Source organism: Tamandua tetradactyla, chromosome 2 (assembly GCF_023851605.1).
Source record: "Tamandua tetradactyla isolate mTamTet1 chromosome 2, mTamTet1.pri, whole genome shotgun sequence".
Lineage (NCBI taxonomy): Eukaryota > Metazoa > Chordata > Mammalia > Pilosa > Myrmecophagidae > Tamandua > Tamandua tetradactyla.
Window position 1 is genome coordinate 182,219,605 of NC_135328.1, and position 18,311 is coordinate 182,237,915.

Consider the following 18,311-nt stretch of genomic DNA (forward strand, 5'->3'; position numbering starts at 1 on the left):
ACCTTAGACTTTATTGTTAAGTCCCTCAGTGACCACCCCTGACACACTCTTATACAAGAGAAACAGCTTCTCCCCCTCCTCCTTGAATGCTTCATGGTTTCATGCATTTGTCCCAGGAAAGACAAATACCAACTTCCCAGTGCACTCTTATAACAGTAAAAAGGCATAGTCTCCAGGCCCACTATAAACTTTTGCTCCCTACCTGCTTAGTCAAGCCTAGGTTCCTACAAGGCATGCTACTCCTCTCTGTTCTAATAAGTATACTAATAAAACTTTTCCTTCTTCTATCACTGGTGTCACTCATCCATGCCTCACCTGATCATTTCCACAATGAGCCTTACAATAAAAGGAGAAATGCACAATATACAATTATAGTTAGGGACTTTTAACACCTCCCTCTCAACAATTGATAGAACAATTAGAGAGAAAATCAACCAAACCAATTGATGAAGAGAAAGTATTTCACAAAATTCAATCCTAATTTATGATAAGAATTCTCAGACAGATAGGCATAAAGGAGAACTTTCTCAATTTGACAAGGAGCATCTACAAGAATTCTGCAGCAAAGATTAAACTAACAATGAAGACTGAATTCTATCTCTTTCAGACTGGGAATAAGGTAAGAGTGTCCATGCTCACCACTCTTATTCAACATATTTCTGGGATGTTCCAGTCAGTGCAATAAGGCAAGAAAAGGAAGTAAAATTAACATTGATCAGAAGAGAAGAAATAAAATTGTCCCATTTTTGAGATGACATGGGTCTATGTAGAATATTCCAAGGACTCTATAAAATAAAGAAACAAAAAGCCTCCTACAACAAAGAAGTGAGGTCAACAAGGTCACAAGATACAAGATAAACATACAAAAATTAATTGTATTTCTATATACTAGCAATGAACATAATGACACTGAAATTAACAATGCAATTGCTCAGAAATAAATGAAATACTTATGTGTATATCTAATAAAACATGTACAATATTTTATGTGCTGAAAACTACAAAATGCTAATGAAAGGAATCAAACATCTAAATAAATGGAGGGACACACCCTGTTCATGGTTTGGGAAACTCTACATAGTAAAGTTATCAATTTCTCCCACACTGATATACAAATGTGACATAGTTCCTATCAAAATCCCAACAAGATTGTTCTAGATAAAATTATTTATTTGGAAATTTATATGGAATTTATATGGAAAGATAAAGGAACTAGAAGAGTTAAACAATTTTGAAAAAGAATAAGGTGGAATCAGTCAACTCAATTTCAAGGCTTATTATATAGCTACAGTGATCAAGACAATCTTATTTTGGCAGAGGGATACATATATAGATCAATGGAACAGAGGACACATAAATATGCCAACTCATTTTTGTCAAAGGTACAAAAGCAAAAGTCAATAGAAAAATGAGAGCCTTTCCTAAAAACAGTCCTGGAGCAAGGAGATACTGATAGGGGTGAAAAAGAAGCTCAACCTAAGTCTCATATCTTACAAAAATTAATTCAAAATGTGTCATGGACTTATATGTAAAACATAAAACTATACAACTTTTAGGAAAAAATAGGAGAAAAATCTTCAAGGTATAGGTTTAAAGCAATGAATTCTTAGACATGACACCAAAAACATGATGAATAAAAGGAAACATTAATAGTATTTCTTCAAAATTATAAACTTTTCTTCCATAAAAACCCTACTAAGGGGATGAAAAGCTACAGACTGGGAGAAAATATTTTCAAACCACATATCTAACAAAGGACCAGTATCCAGAATATATAAAGAACTCTCAAAACTCAACAGTACAAAAGCAAACAATTCAATTAGAACATGGGCAAAAGACATGAAGAGACATTTGGCCAAAGAAGATATGAATTATATATATGTCAAACAAATACATGGAAAGATTTTCAACATTATTAGTCATTAAGGAAAAGAAAATTAAAACTATGAGATAGTACTATACATCTTTCAGAATTGCTAAAATTAAAAAGTGACATTACAAAATATAGTCTAGGAGTCAGAGAAACTATCACTTTTACAGTGCTAGTGGGGATGTAAAAGGGTACAGCCACTGTAGAAAACAGTTTGGCAATTTCTTAAAAAAAAATACTAATATGCAACTATCATGTGTCCCAGCAATTGTGCTCCTGGGGATTTATCACAGAGAAATGAAAACTTATGTTCACATAAAAACCTGTGAATGTTTATAGCAGTTTTATTTATAATAGTAAAAAAATGGATTCAACTCAGATATCCTTCAATGAGTGAATGGTTAAACAAAAGGTGGTATATCCATACTATGGAATACTACTCACAAAAAAATACTACTCACACTCACAAACTACTGATACATGCAACGACCCAGATAAAGCTCCAGATAATTATGCTGAGTGAAAAAGAGCAAATCCCAATAGGTTACATACTGTATCATTGTATTTATATAACATATATATGAAATGGCAAAATTATAGAAATGGAGACGAGACTAGTGGTTGCCAGGGATTAAGGAGAGAATGGAAGTGAGAAGGGAGTGAGAGTGACTACAAAGGACAATATGAAGGATGCTTATGGTGATGGAAATGTTCTGTACCTTGACAGTGTCAATATCATATCCTGGTTGTGATATTGTACTATAATTCTGCAAGATGTTACCACTGGGGGAAAATTGGGTAAAGGGTATATGAGATCTCTGTATTATTTCTTATACCTGCAAATGAATCCACAGTTATCTCAAAATGAGAAGTCTACCTTAAAAAAACATAAAAACTATGAAGTCATTTAATTTTAATATCTATCAAGATGCTTGACATTACTTTTAGAAGTGTGGTTTTATAAACAGTAAACTTAGCAAGACCAATTTAATTTCCCTCTAAATTATATAGTAGCCATGTAGAATAGTAGCCACGGAAGAATAGAAGTAGACATCTTTATGTTTCCACAGCTTTAAAGATGGTCCTCCTTTCAGGAGGGTCCATGAGAGCTCCTGTAAAGCCACATTCAGAGTAGGGCAATCAATGACTCTTCTCTGGCTTGGAAGGAACAATGAGCAGTGCTCTCCAGGGGACCATCCTGGGCTAATGCCATTTTGTATCTTCATCAATTGTCTGATTAAATGGATTGTGTTCACATTAATTATTAATTAAGGATAACTAGTGATACCTTGGAATATGAGAATTTAATTTATAATGATCTTGACATATTAGGACAAGGATCTATTAGCATAAATTCACAAAAAGAATTGACTTTATCCATTCAAAAGGTGTAACAGAAAATCTGAACACTTAGAAATTAAAGGCAACCTGAACAGATTTTTAAAAGCAATATAAAAAAATACAAGTAAAATATATTGTATAGGAAGGAAAGTTGTATGTGCAAAAGTGGAATACCCATGAAAAATATCATGAAGCTGAGAACATGCCCTACAGGTAACACACCTCAGGGATTGTAAAACCCGCCATGACTCAGATTTCTCCTTCCCTCTAAGGTAGTTGTTAAACTTTATTTGAAAGGTTCTATTACCTAATTCTGATTGACAGTCACTCCTGTTATTTTAATGACATTCTACAATTTTGCAATTGTCACCAACCTTCAGATGGTAGGAAGGATTTAGGCAGCATCCCTATCCTACTCCTTTTCTAGTTGCATAGATTGCATAGTAGTCTTGCAGAGACTATAGAGATTCAAGAAAGAATGTAACACAGTAAAAGCCCTGGGTTCTAGTACTGGATCTTCCACCTGCTGTTTTTATATATCTCTTGACAAGATATGGTCTCTTGAAGTCTCTGCCTTTTCATTTGTCATATGGCCTTAGCTTCCTCATAAGACTGGTGGGATCTTATGAGGTAAATTTGAAAACCTCTAAGTACAATGTATCATTAAAATGAATTAACAAATACACTAATATTGGAACTCTGTTCCCAGAGAAAAGATTAATGAATTCATTCAGGAAATGTTTATTATCAATTATGTTCTTTTTACTACAAAGATCCTGAAATGGAAAAGTGTTTTACGGGTTGGAGGTTTTGAGAGGCAGCACGTTGAGCAAGGGAGAGACTGGCACAGTGATGAAATTTGAGAGGTAGGCAGAGGCCAAGTCATGGAGGGTCTTGTAGGTCATAGTAAAGGTTTAGATTTTAAGTGCAATGGGAAGCTATTAAGAGCTTTTAAGAGAGGGAGTAATATTATTCAATTTGCATTTCTAAAAGACCACTCTGGCTGCTCCTTGGAGAATAGACGGAAGGGAGGCCAGTTGGGAAGATACTATAATAGTCCTGCTGAGTGATAACAGTGTCTCAAGGTAGGGTAGTAACACTGGGGATATAGAAGAAGTAAACAGGTTCAATATTCATACTTTGATGTAGAACTAGCAAGATGTGTTAATGGGTTATAAGTGGGGAAAAATCAAATCAAGAGTGGCTCCTAGATTTTGATATGACTGGAAGGGCTATTCACAGAATGGATTGGATTAGAGAAAGGACAGTTTGGAGGAGGAGGAAAATACATAGATAGTCTGTGCAGTGGATAAAAATTCACTGTCAAGTTGAATTGCAAATTCAAGTCAGCTTGAATATTTGTCAAACAATTCTTGATAAAGGTAATAAGGAGGCAATGAGATGGTGAATCAGAGTTGTTAGAATAAATACATTTCATTAAGGTATAAAGTTAAGGAAAAACACCAGCTGTTCTGACCCATGCTTCCTAATAAAGCAAGCACAGGCTGAGATCAGCTGGGCTCTGTAAGTTTGGGGATGCATTGGAAGTCCAACTGGAGTTCAGCTACAAGTACACAGTGGGGACTGGGAGAGTTCTATTTGTTCAAAAAAAATTTTTTTTGAGTATCTACTATATGTCAGGCATTATTCTAGTCACTGAAGACATAGTCCAGACAAGGCAGAGGCGGCTTCATTCTTCTTTCCATTCCACCTCTATGTTATGCATACAGAGGGAAAGCCCTAGGCTTTTCAAGCACCATAAAGCTTACTTGTCTAGAAAGTGAGCTAGAACACAAGTGTCTCAGCACTTGCCTTTGGGATACTTGTGGCTATGCTCTCTCCAAAAATGATACATTTGTTAACTTCCCCTAACTCAAAGTTAAGAGAACTGGGTTCTACTCCCAGTCCTGCTAATTTGCTATGAATGTGATTGTAGATTAGTTAGTTCATTTCTCCTGGTTTCAGAGACCTTATCTGTGAAAAGAGAAGACTTAGCTAAACATCAGTGGTTTTCAAACTTACTTTAGCTGTGGACCCTTTCTTGAAGTAAAATCTTACACAGAGCCCCACATATTAAACAGTAAAAGTGGAGCTTCTCTGGCTGAAATGTGAATGGAGGGCTCACACTCCCACTGATTTGTCTTTCCTCATCTCTCAAGGTAGTTTCTGAGCCCTCTCTTCAGAACTCCTAAAGTTTTGGAAAGTAGAAGTTTGAAAGTTACCGGATTAGAAGATCTCTGCGGTCCCTCCTGTTCTAAGATCCATTACCCTACCCTATAAACGATGCACTATAAGCAAGAGAAAAACAAGACACAGTCCATTACCTTAAAGGAGCTTATAATCTAGCAGAAGAGATGTACTACAAGAATCAATTAATTTGATTTATTGAACAGCTTCTATGTGAATGGACCATTCCAGGTGTGCTGAACCACTTTCTACTTCTTTTCAATGGAAGAATTTGGCTCATAGATTACTTGCATCTTCTTCACTACAATTCCTGTCATCATCCTGGAAGATGTCAAGGTCCATACAGCTCACCCTCCAAGGCTTTGGCATCACACTACCAATGTGTACTGTTGTAGACTATGAGGTTATAAATTGTCTTATTTTGTATTCTCGGTATCTACCTACAGTACCTGGCACATGGTAAATACACAATTTATTGCTGAATATGGTTGTTATGGATCTGAAATAAGTGAAGGCTGTAAAATGGGGCACAGAAGATAAGCAAGCAGGAAAACAGTATGAGAAGAGAACACAGGGAAATATATGGCAGCTCCATAGACTTCTCACAGTTCCAGCTGTAGGATGCAGTTTGGAACAATTATGGAAATACGTAGCAGTAAGGGGCTCCTAATAGGGAAGCGCAATAACCTTCTCATGCTTCCCCATGAGAAGTTCCCCATCCCCCAGATGAATTAAAGCCACAGCCTTGTTCCTTGAGGCAAGTATCGCAGCTGATAACCCCAAGTCATTTGGTAAGATTTTTATCAGTTTTGATCATTAATGCTGATGCCTTCTCTGACTGACCATTTTTATTTCCATTCCCACTTTCTCAATCTAGGCAACTATCTAGATTGTTAATCTGGATTAACTGATTTATCTATCCTTGCCAATCCATCTAATACAGAGATACTAGAACAATTTTCCTCAAAACCCCTGTAATATACTGTTCCAGTGCTCAAGAACTAGATTTTGTCTTTCCCACAGGCAAACCTAAATGCTGTGACCAAGCTTCTTGTCCTGTTGCTCTTGTGACCCACCACTTCACTTACATATTCTTCCTACATGTGCAGCTATGTTTCATGATTGTGAATCTTGGACTCAGTGCTTACTCTAAATTTAGAAAGCAACTTTTAAGAGGGTGTAAAATTCAGGGGCCCTAAACTGGGAAAACAATCTTCTTAGAATATCTACAAAGTTATACATTTCGTTATGTCTAGACATATTTTCCAAGTTTATGATGAGTGTATCCTATAGTACAGTATGAAGTCAAAATAGACATCTATTGTTTCTTTTTGACTATCTAGTTATGGGGTTTTTCTGAACAAAATTTGATTGCATCTATTAGTTTCCGTGAAAGATTTTTTTTGTGAAAAAGTAGAAATGACTGTGTAAAAGTTTTTTTTAACAAAAAAGACAGGAAGATTCTAAAAGCTTAACTATAATAAAACAACGTTAAATAAAAACAGCGAAAAACAAACTTCTCTGCAGAGTATAATCTTAATTATATAAAAATATACATATATGTATGTATAAAAATATAAATAAAAATTAGGATGTTAACATCTTTCAGTGGCGGGTAATTGTATCTCCTTATATTGTTAAAATGCTTTTCAAATTTTCTATGAAAAGCATATTTGTTTCAAAAAGGAGAAAAAAGTTTTAAAATGTAGTGATAGATCAAAAGACAAATTCTTAATGGTCAAGACAAAAAATGGACCACCCCTCCAAAAAATTTAATGTGATATGGGATTTTCTCAATTTACCAGCATTCCTCTTTCTCTTCCTTTGAACTCTGAATCTCTACTTCCAAAACTGGTACTTTAGACACAAGATCTTTACAGATACTTTCACTTGTAATTAAATTAGCAGCTGCAGTTTTTCCCCCTAGAGTCAAATGATTTAAGTGTTCGAATTCTTGAGAAAGCTTCAAGACCTGTAAAGTTAAGTGAAAAAAACAAACATTCCATTTTGCATATTCTTATGTTTAGCTGTTAAAAAGTATATTGATTCCATTAAATGCTTAAAAAATTATTGACTTAAAGAGTATAAATTGATGTTCTAATCTAAATCTTCTTCCAATTTCATCTAACACTCTGCAGTTATTACATAGCCTACCCATTTTGCCCTAGCATAAGGGTGCTTAAGTTCACATTAGAAAAAAACAAGATATTTTTGGTTTCTGGGGTTGACTTCTCCAAGTCCTGTTTAGGGTTTTGTTCTCTTTCAACAAGCGAAAAGATGTGACCTATAGAGTTTTACATTATTACCACACATTTTTGTTCTCAAATTTTAAATATACTCAATGGATTCATAAAAACAATAATGTATTGCTGCAATAAAACATTAGAAAGACTATTAGATGTATGTTACAGAGAACAAAGTTTTTTCAGTCTGACACTCTTTGCTTAAAAAAACTTAAATTTATATAGGCCCGCATACTATTGTAATGGTTCTCAAACTTTAGTGTATATATTATTTAAAACTTAGAATGGCTGATTTTTCCCTTATCCCAAGATTCTGAATCAATGGTCTGGGGTGGAAAATGGGAATCTGCACTTTAAATAAGTATCCAGTAATTCTGATGCAAGTGGATGCTTTAAAAGTCACTGCTTTTTTGTGTGATTTGGCAAAATATTGTTCAGGTGTCTTTTAAGGGAGGGAACAGAGTCTGCAGATCTCCTTTCCCCAAAGTTTGTTCTTTATATCTTCATATAAAATGAAAGAACACCTCCTGCAGGAAGTAGAAAGAGTACATGGGAATGGTTCCAAGGAATCATGAAAGTAACTCCATAAAGTATTGTGCTAGGGTGGACGATATCCTGACTGACTCCCATTTTTGAGCCTCTATGAAAGCAAAAAGTTTCTATAGTAACTCTGATTCTTTGAACATATTGGATTTAATTCTAAAGATCAATTTAAGTTTGCTTTAAGAGATCCCTTCGTTTGTTTTCCTACATCATCTCAATTCTCTGAAGAGAAATACTGTGTAAGATAGGGACTATAATCTCATTATAGTTGAAGGCAGGAACTGGAATGGTTCAGAGGTCAGTACTGAACTGGGCCTTGGGCAATGGGAAGATACGGATAAGTGAAGAAGAGAGTGTAGAATGATTTAATCACTGGGAGCAATACTGTCAAAGGCATTGCTATGGAACTGAACATAGGTTATTTGTGGAGACGTCAAGAAGCTATCTTCCTGGAGTAAAGGCCGTAAGAGGAACAGTTCAAGAAATAAGGGAAGATTGGTGGGGAGGGGTCAGGTTATGAAGGCCCTTTAAAGAGGAATTTCCTTAATGAGGCTGCATTAGTTTTTTTTGCTATTTGAACACTGGTTTTTTATGGCCATTGTAAAAATATAAACATTACAAAAAAAAATGTTGGTTTTTTTAAGAAGAAAAGAAAGCCAAACAGTGGAGTGGAGACTTGATATTATAGCAAATTGAAAACTGCTGAAGGTTTCTGAAGAGGACAGTGACATTAATTTTGAGCACTTTCTAGGTATTCTAGATTTTCACGTGACAATGACAATGGGTAGGAATTTTGGTTTTTATGGTGAATAAGGTTAAATCCATAGGATCTTCCATGACACAGTGTTGTGAAACAATACCAACTCTGTTCCACAGGCTTCACTCTATCAATATATATTTTTTCTTAGTGACATAGCTGAATCTGATAATCAGCCATGTTTAAATACCATAAAAATTAAGCTGATTATTTTTGTCCGACAAGGCCTGAGAGTAGAGTAGACAGAGCTCAGGTCAAGAATCACTATGCAACTTGGGCGATAACTTAATATCACTGGGGTTCCATGTTCTTATCTGTAAATTGATGGAGTTGTCCTATGATCATACTCACAGCTCTTAAATTCTGTGACTATGAATCTGGGTATTGTGACCCAAACAAAAAGATAGCCAATAAAACAGGGGCTTCAACAAATACATAAGAACAATTTTTTTACGCAAGAAGGCCTTGAATTCTAAAGCACTCTGTTTGCAGAGAAACCAGGACATAATTAAAGAATCAAAGATTTAAAACAGACTCAGTGCTAAAAGTAATGAATAAAGTTTGATGGGGAACAGAATACATATAATCTCAAAATATCTCTGCATAAGATATTTATTAATTATAAAAGGAAACATAATAACTTCATTGTGGATAAACCTGGCAGATACCACCACCTTAACCAATTGATCAAAGTTAGTGTCAATAGGAGTTGAACAAAAAGACACCATGTCCCCTGATACACTGTACTGAGGACACAACTTCACTTCTGCAGTATTCTTGCCCAAAATGCATAACCTGAATCACACTGTGAGGAAAAATCAGACAAACCCAAATTGAGGGACATTCTTTAAAATAAGTGGACAAAGAAATACAGAGAAAATGTTACACTTTAAAGGAGCTAAAGAGACATGACAATTAAATGCAATGTGTTGTCCTGGATGGGATCCTGGACTAGAAATATTTTTCTCTTGTTATATAGTGGGACAATTGGCAAAATTTGAATAATATTAGATAATAGTACTGTATCAATGTAAATTTCCTGATTTTGAGACTTGTACTGTGTTAGTTTAAGAGATATATTTGTTGTTTGTTTTTTTAGTAGACTTGTGGAAATATTTAGGAATAAAGAGGCATTATGTTTTCAACTTTCAAAGGGTTCAGAAAAATCTCTGTGTATGTATGTGTGTGTTTGTACATGGGTGTCTACGAGTATGTGTGGGTACAGAGAGAAAGAAAAAAGGGAGAAAGAGTAAGAGAAAGAGAATGATAAAGCAATACAGGAATTCTTTTTACTATTTTTACAACTCTTCTATAAGTCTGAAATTATTTCAAAAAAAATTTTTTTTTAAAAAGATGCCCAGCTTCTTTTTTAATGAACTGAGTCTCTTATTTTTATATCGCAGTCTTTATCTCAGTTCACCCTCTTTGTTAACCTTCTAGGGTTAACTTTCTGATTTAAAAGATGAGGTCCTTTAGTTGCAAAAAGTGATAACTCATTTTGTTGACTAGATCCCAATAACAAAGCTTTGTTATAAGCTATGCTCTAGAAAGCTTCCCTACCAGGCAGCAAACCCTGTGTTCTGGACCTTTCCCTCCCTATCACATACTATATGATCCATGTTCCAATGCTTCAGGACCCTGCTTCCTGCTTCCCAGAGTGACAACTATGCATAGGATAAATAGGGTCTTGATTTAGTCCTACACTCACACTTAGTATTAAAATGTAAACCAGCCTATTTAAGTTGTATTCATGCCTCCATTCCTTCCTACCATTTAAATCTAGTTCAAAAGAGTGATTGAGAGGGAGAATTTTAGATATGAGAAGATGGTGATAACCTGATAGGTGGGACTATAGAAATTATACAATCTCTCCATTTGGTGTTGGACTAAACCAGGCTCTAGGAGTCATTTTTTAAACTTGGGGCACAAACTGGGGTCATGGCATTTTAACATTTTCCTAATTCTAAGTATTAGCCTAATTTTCAATGTGAGTGAGAAAGATGGTTGATTCTAAGTTTTTAAATTGAAGACATTTAAGTAACCCCCTTACATTAAAATATGCTTTCCAAAAATTAAGCTGTGGGAAGCTTATTTAATGTAAAAATCCTAAGTGGCAGGTACTGGTTGAAGTCTGAATACTTATCCTGAACTATGGATTGACTTATAACTCACACCGTTTGTCAGTTTATTCTATAATAATGAGAAATTTCAATTTTCAAGTTGTCTTTTAGTGAAAATTTCTTTATATTCTATCCTCATAAAAGATGTGTTAAACATTGATCCTATCCTCATAAAAGATGGGTTAAACATTGAACATTTAACTACTTATTAACTCAGTCTCACCTTTGTTTCTAATTCAGAATTCTCTCTTTGTAGTAGGTCATATGCTATTAAAAAATGGTCTCTGTCTTCTGTTGCTCCTCGAAGACTTTGAATTTCATTATAAAGGCATATAAGCTCTGACTTTGATTTTTGCAATTCCTGATTAAGAAATGAAGATGTTTAGCAGAATCAAATAAGACTATTTTCCCATAAAAGGTATCATGTTTATAAAAAGAAATCCTGAAATGGTCCTAACAGAAAAATGTTTGTTTTAAATATTCCAACCTATCTTTCTAGCAGACTCACTCCCTTCTTGTAGTTAAAACAAAGATTACTTGAATCAATTCATTAAATTGAGCATTCTTATTTTCTATCATTCACAGGTTGGAATATTGGACTTCTAGAGTCATTTTTATTTTCAGCAAAACTTGGAAAAAGGTAATTTCTTCAGTAGCTGTTGCATTAAATAGTTATATTATCTGTTTAAAAACATATTTTAAAAAATTACCATTTTTGTATCATGTGCTATGTGGTTTACGTTTAATCCTTGTGACAGGTAGGGTTATTGAACCAAGGTTCAGAGAGTTTAAGTAATCTGCCTAAATTCACAAAGCTATGAAGTTGTGAAGTTGAGATTCAAATCCATATCTATCTGTCAAACTGTTTTCTTTGTTTTTTTTTTACATGGGCAAGCATCAGGAATTGAACCTGGGTCTCTGGCATGGCAGGTGAGAATTCTGTCACTGAGCCACCATCACACTGCCCCAAACTCTGTTTTCTTACCTACAAATTATGCTGCCTTATTTAATGATGTATATTCAGTGATTTAATTAATTGTTAGAATTCAACTAGGGTTTCTTCTAATTCTGATTTTTTTTTCAAATCCATGAAAGAAAAAAATTATGGCACATATAGATTTTTATTAAATTTAAGCATAGATGACATGGAATATACAGTATTTGATAGGTGATATAAAACTTACTTCAGGAGAGGAACTACTTGATATTTTCCTAAAGCCTCAAGGTCCAAGAAAGAGGAGAATGCTTATAGGAAGGCACTGGACAAAAGGGTAAAAGATAGGCAGTGGCTATTCAAAACTACAGAAAGAGAACAAGTGGTATTGATACTGATTTCCTAATTCCTTATCTCACTGAAAATTCTTGTAGGTTATCCAGATGGGATTAGGGCATTACACTGGCTTCCACCCACCATGCAAACTGATTAAACATCACAGTCACCTAAATTGATGATCAAATACATCCATGAACTTACTTCCAGGTGTCTCTTCAAATAGAGACTAATTATGTCTCCTTTTCAACATGGCAAGATAATAAGTTAAAACAAAAGACAATAAAGGAAAAAAATATCCTGAATCACAAAATGTTAAAATACCTCACTTTCAACTTTCAAAGCCTTCTGTACAGTATTAAGATCAGATGTCGGGACTTCCTGGAAGATGGCGGCTTAGTAAGACGCGCGGATCTTAGTTTCTTCTCCAGGACACCTACTAGGGGAGTAGAAACGATACAGAAAGCGCCCAAAGCCACAACAGAGATAAAAAAGACAGCGTACCCCATCCTGGAACGGCTGGCTGGCTGAGAGAAGCAGCTCGGGTGAGATCGCCGAGGCGCGCGGGCCTCACCGGGCGGGGTGGCAAGCGGCCGGAGTTACTCCCTTCCCCCTTCCCGGGCCGGCTGGGAGAATTGGAGAGGTGGTCCCCTGAAACCAAGGCGACTGGCGCCCACACCATGCGCAGCCCCCGGACCAACTGAGAGAATTGGATCGGAAACCCCCAGGCCGCGGAGAACGGTGACGGGTGGGGGAGGCCCCTTCCAAACCTGTGACTCCCGGGGAACGTGCACTCTCTCGGGCGGGCCGCTGCCGCTGGCGCCCTCCCGCCACGCTTGTTGCCCAGGGCCGACTAGGAAATTCGGACGGGCTCTTTCCCTGGCTGCGGCGACCAGCAACCCTCCCTGCGTTCGGACCCCGGGCCGGCTCAAGCCGTTTCGGCTAGCGAACCCCCCGGACGGCGAGAGTTTTCCAAAGTTTAAGGTCCCACAGCACCTTTTACTGGTGGGACCCGCAGACAAACGTGTGCCACGAGCGCCACCTACTGGGCAGGATAAGAAAAACAGAACCCAGAGATTTCACAGAAAAATATTACAACCTTGCTGGGTCCGACACCAAGAGAAATCTGAATAAATGCCCAGACGCCAGCAGCAGAAGATAACTGTCCACGCTCAAAAGATTGAGAATATGGCCCAGTCAAAGGAACAAACCAATAGCTCAAATGAGACACAAGAGCTGAGACAACTAATCCTGAATATACGAACAGAAATGGAAAACCTCTTCAAAAATGAAATCGATAAATTGAGGGAGGACATGAAGAGGACATGGGCTGAACATAAAGAAGAAATAGAAAAACTGAAAAAACAAATCGCAGAACTTATGGAAGTGAAGGATAAAGTAGCAAACATAGAAAAAATAATGGATAGCTACAATGATAGATTTAAAGAGACAGAAGATAGAATTAGTGATTTGGAGGATGGAACATCTGAATCCAAAAAAGAAACAGAAACTATCGGGAAAAGAATGGAAAAATTTGAACAGGGTATCAGGGAACTCAAGGACAATATGAACCGCACAAATATACGTGTTGTGGGTGTCCCAGAAGGAGAAGAGAAGGGAAAAGGAGGAGAAAAACTAATGGAAGAAATTTTCACTGAAAATTTCCCAACTCTTATGAAAGACCTAAAATTACAGATCCAAGAAGTGCAGCGCACCCCAAAGAGATTAGACCCAAATAGGCGTTCTCCAAGACACTTACTAGTTAGAATGTCAGAGGTCAAAGAGAAAGAGAAGATCTTGAAAGCAGCAAGAGAAAAACAATCCATTACATACAAGGGAAACCCAATAAGACTTTGTGTAGATTTCTCAGCAGAAACCATGGAAGCTAGAAGACAGTGGGATGATATATTTAAAATACTAAAAGAGAAAAACTGCCAACCAAGACTCCTATATCCAGCAAAATTATCCTTCAAAAATGAGGGAGAAATTAAAACATTCTCAGACAAAAAGTCACTGAAAGAATTTGTGACCAAGAGACCAGCTCTGCAAGAAATACTAAAGGGAGCACTAGAGTCAGATACAAAAAGACAGAAGAGAGAGATATGGAAAAGAGTGTAGAAAGAAGGAAAATCAGATATGATATATATAATACAAAAGGCAAAATGTTAGAGGAAAATATTATCCAAACAGTAATAACACTAAATGTCAATGGACTGAATTCCCCAATCAAAAGACATAGATTGGCAGAATGGATTAAAAAACAGGATCCTTCTATATGCTGTCTACAGGAAACACATCTTAGACCCAAAGATAAACATAGGTTGAAAGTGAAAGGTTGGGAAAAGATATTTCATGCAAATAACAACCAGAAAAGAGCAGGAGTGGCTATACTAATATCCAACAAATTAGACTTCAAATGTAAAACAGTTAAAAGAGACAAAGAAGGACACTATATACTAATAAAAGGAACAATTAAACAAGAAGACATAACAATCATAAATATTTACGCACCGAATCAGAATGCCCCCAAATACGTGAGGAATATACTGCAAACACTGAAAAGGGAAATAGACTCATATACCATAATAGTTGGAGACTTCAACTCACCACTCTCATCAAGGGACAGAACATCTAGACAGAGGATCAACAAAGAAATAGAGAATCTGAATATTACTATAAATGAACTAGACTTAATAGACATTTATAGGACATTACATCCCACAACAGCAGGATACACCTTTTTCTCAAGTGCTCATGGATCATTCTCAAAGATAGACCATATGCTGGGTCACAAAGCAAGTCTTAACAAATTTAAAAAGATTGAAATCTTACACAACACTTTCTCGGACCATAAAGGAATGATGTTGGAAATCAATAATAGGCAGAGTGCCAGAAAATTCACAAATACCTGGAGGCTCAACAACACACTCCTAAACAACGACTGGGTCAAAGAAGAAATTGCAAGAGAAATTAGCAAATACCTCGAGGCGAATGAAAATGAAAACACAACATATCAAAACTTATGGGACGCAGCAAAGGCAGTGCTAAGAGGGAAATTTATTGCTCTAAATGCCTATATCAGAAAAGAAGAAAAGGCAAAAATTCAGGAATTAACTATCCATTTGGAAGAACTGGAGAAAGAACAGCAAGCTAACCCCAAAGCAAGCAAAAGGAAAGAAATAACAAAGATTAGAGCACAAATAAATGAAATTGAAAACATGAAAACAATAGAGAAAATCAATAAGGCCAGAAGTTGGTTCTATGAGAAAATCAATAAGATTGATGGGCCCTTAGCAAGATTGACAAAAAGAAGAAGAGAGAGGATGCAAATAAATAAGATCAGAAATGGAAGAGGAGACATAACTACTGACCTCACAGAAATAAAGGAGGTAATAACAGGATACTATGAACAACTTTACGCTAATAAATACAACAATTTAGAGGAAATGGACGGGTTCCTGGAAAGACATGAACAACCAACTTTGACTCAAGAAGACATAGATGACCTCAACAAACCAATCACAAGTAAAGAAATTGAATTAGTCATTCAAAAGCTTCCTAAAAAGAAAAGTCCAGGACCAGATGGCTTCACATGTGAATTCTACCAAACGTTCCAGAAAGAATTAGTACCAATTCTCTTCAAACTCTTCAAAAAAATCGAAGTGGAGGGAAAACTACCTAATTCATTCTATGAAGCCAACATCACCCTCATACCAAAACCAGGCAAAGATATTACAAAAAAAGAAAACTACAGACCAATCTCTCTAATGAATACAGATGCAAAAATCCTCAATAAAATTCTAGCAAATCGTATCCAACAACACATTAAAAGAATTATACATCATGACCAAGTAGGATTCATCCCAGGTATGCAAGGATGGTTCAACATAAGAAAATCAATTAATGTAATACACCATATCAACAAATCAAAGCAGAAAAATCACATGATCATCTCAATTGATGCAGAGAAGGCATTCGACAAGATTCAACATCCTTTCCTGTTGAAAACACTTCAAAAGATAGGAATACAAGGGAACTTCCTTAAAATGATAGAGGGAATATATGAAAAACCCACAGCTAATATCATCCTCAATGGGGAAAAATTGAAAACTTTCCCCCTAAGATCAGGAACAAGACAAGGATGTCCACTATCACCACTATTATTCAACATTGTGTTGGAGGTTCTAGCCAGAGCAATTAGACAAGAAAAAGAAATACAAGGCATCAAAATTGGAAAGGAAGAAGTAAAACTATCACTGTTTGCAGACGATATGATACTATACGTCGAAAACCCGGAAAAATCCACAACAAAACTACTAGAGCTAATAAATGAGTACAGCAAAGTAGCAGGTTACAAGATCAACATTCAAAAATCTGTAGCATTTCTATACACTAGTAAGGAACAAGCTGAGGGGGAAATCAAGAAACGAATCCCATTCACAATTGCAACTAAAAGAATAAAATACCTAGGAATAAATTTAACTAAAGAGACAAAAAACCTATATAAAGAAAACTACAAAAAACTGCTAAAAGAAATCACAGAAGACCTAAATAGATGGAAGGGCATACCGTGTTCATGGATTGGAAGACTAAATATAGTTAAGATGTCAATCCTACCTAAATTGATTTACAGATTCAATGCAATACCAATCAAAATCCCAACAACTTATTTTTCAGAAATAGAAAAACCAATAAGCAAATTTATCTGGAAGGGCAGGGTGCCCCGAATTGCTAAAAACATCTTGAGGAAAAAAAACGAAGCTGGAGGTCTCGCGCTGCCTGACTTTAAGGCATATTATGAAGCCACAGTGGTCAAAACAGCATGGTATTGGCATAAAGATAGATATATCGACCAATGGAATCGAATAGAGTGCTCAGATATAGACCCTCTCATCTATGGACATTTGATCTTTGATAAGGCAGTCAAGCCAACTCACCTGGGACAGAACAGTCTCTTCAATAAATGGTGCCTAGAGAACTGGATATCCATATGCAAAAGAATGAAAGAAGACCCATCTCTCACACCCTATACAAAAGTTAACTCAAAATGGATCAAAGATCTAAACATTAGGTCTAAGACCATAAAACAGTTAGAGGAAAATGTAGGGAGATATCTTATGGATCTTACAACTGGAGGCGGTTTTATGGACCTTAAACCTAAAGCAAGAGCACTGAAGAAGGAAATAAATAAATGGGAACTCCTCAAAATTAAACACTTTTGTGCATCAAAGAACTTCATCAAGAAAGTAGAAAGACAGCCTTCACAATGGGAGACAATATTTGGAAATGATATATCAGATAAAGGTCTAGTATCCAGAATTTATAAAGAGATTGTTCATCTCAACAACAAAAAGACAGCCAACCCAATTACAAAATGGGAAAAAGACTTGAACAGACACCTCTCAGAAGAGGAAATACGGATGGCCAAGAGGCACATGAAGAGATGCTCAATGTCCCTGGCCATTAGAGAAATGCAAATCAAAACCACAATGAGATATCATCTCACACCCACCAGAATGGCCATTATCAACAAAACAGAAAATGACAAGTGCTGGAGAGGATGCGGAGAAAGAGGCACACTTATCCACTGTTGGTGGGAATGTCAAAGGGTGCAACCACTGTGGAAGGCAGTTTGGCGGTTCCTCAAAAAGCTGAATATAGAATTGCCATACGACCCAGCAATACCATTGCTAGGTATCTACTCAGAGGACTTAAGGGCAAAGACACAAACGGACATTTGCACACCAATGTTTATAGCAGCATTATTTACAATTGCAAAGAGATGGAAACAGCCAAAATCTCCATCAACAGAAGAGTGGCTAAACAAACTGTGGTATATACATACGATGGAATATTATGCAGCTTTAAGACAAGATAAACTTATGAACCATGTAATAACATGGATGGACCTAGAGAATATTATGCTGAGTGAATCCAGCCAAAAACTAAAGGACAAATACTGTATGGTCCCACTGATGTG

The 18,311-nt window shown here is 36.2% G+C and overlaps 1 protein-coding gene across 9 annotated transcripts in view; it reads right to left on the reverse strand.

Annotated features, from left to right (window-relative positions):
- The window catches only part of CCDC30 (coiled-coil domain containing 30), a 238,769-nt gene that overhangs the window by 112,704 nt on the left and 107,754 nt on the right, over window positions 1-18,311 (reverse strand). For 3 of the 9 annotated variants that reach the window (XM_077150015.1, XM_077150014.1, XM_077150018.1), the window contains exons 5-7: window positions 12,656-12,691; window positions 11,285-11,422; window positions 7,201-7,370 (exon numbers count right to left, since the gene is read on the reverse strand). The exons of 2 other annotated variants lie outside the window; for them this stretch is intronic. In XM_077150015.1, the coding sequence (XP_077006130.1) occupies window positions 7,201-7,370; window positions 11,285-11,422; window positions 12,656-12,691 (344 nt within the window). Of the gene's footprint in view, window positions 1-5,233; window positions 5,295-7,200; window positions 7,371-11,284; window positions 11,423-12,655; window positions 12,692-18,311 lie in introns of those variants that run through there. 4 more of the 9 variants (XM_077150017.1, XM_077150020.1, XM_077150022.1 and 1 more) reach the window with 4 other exon arrangements.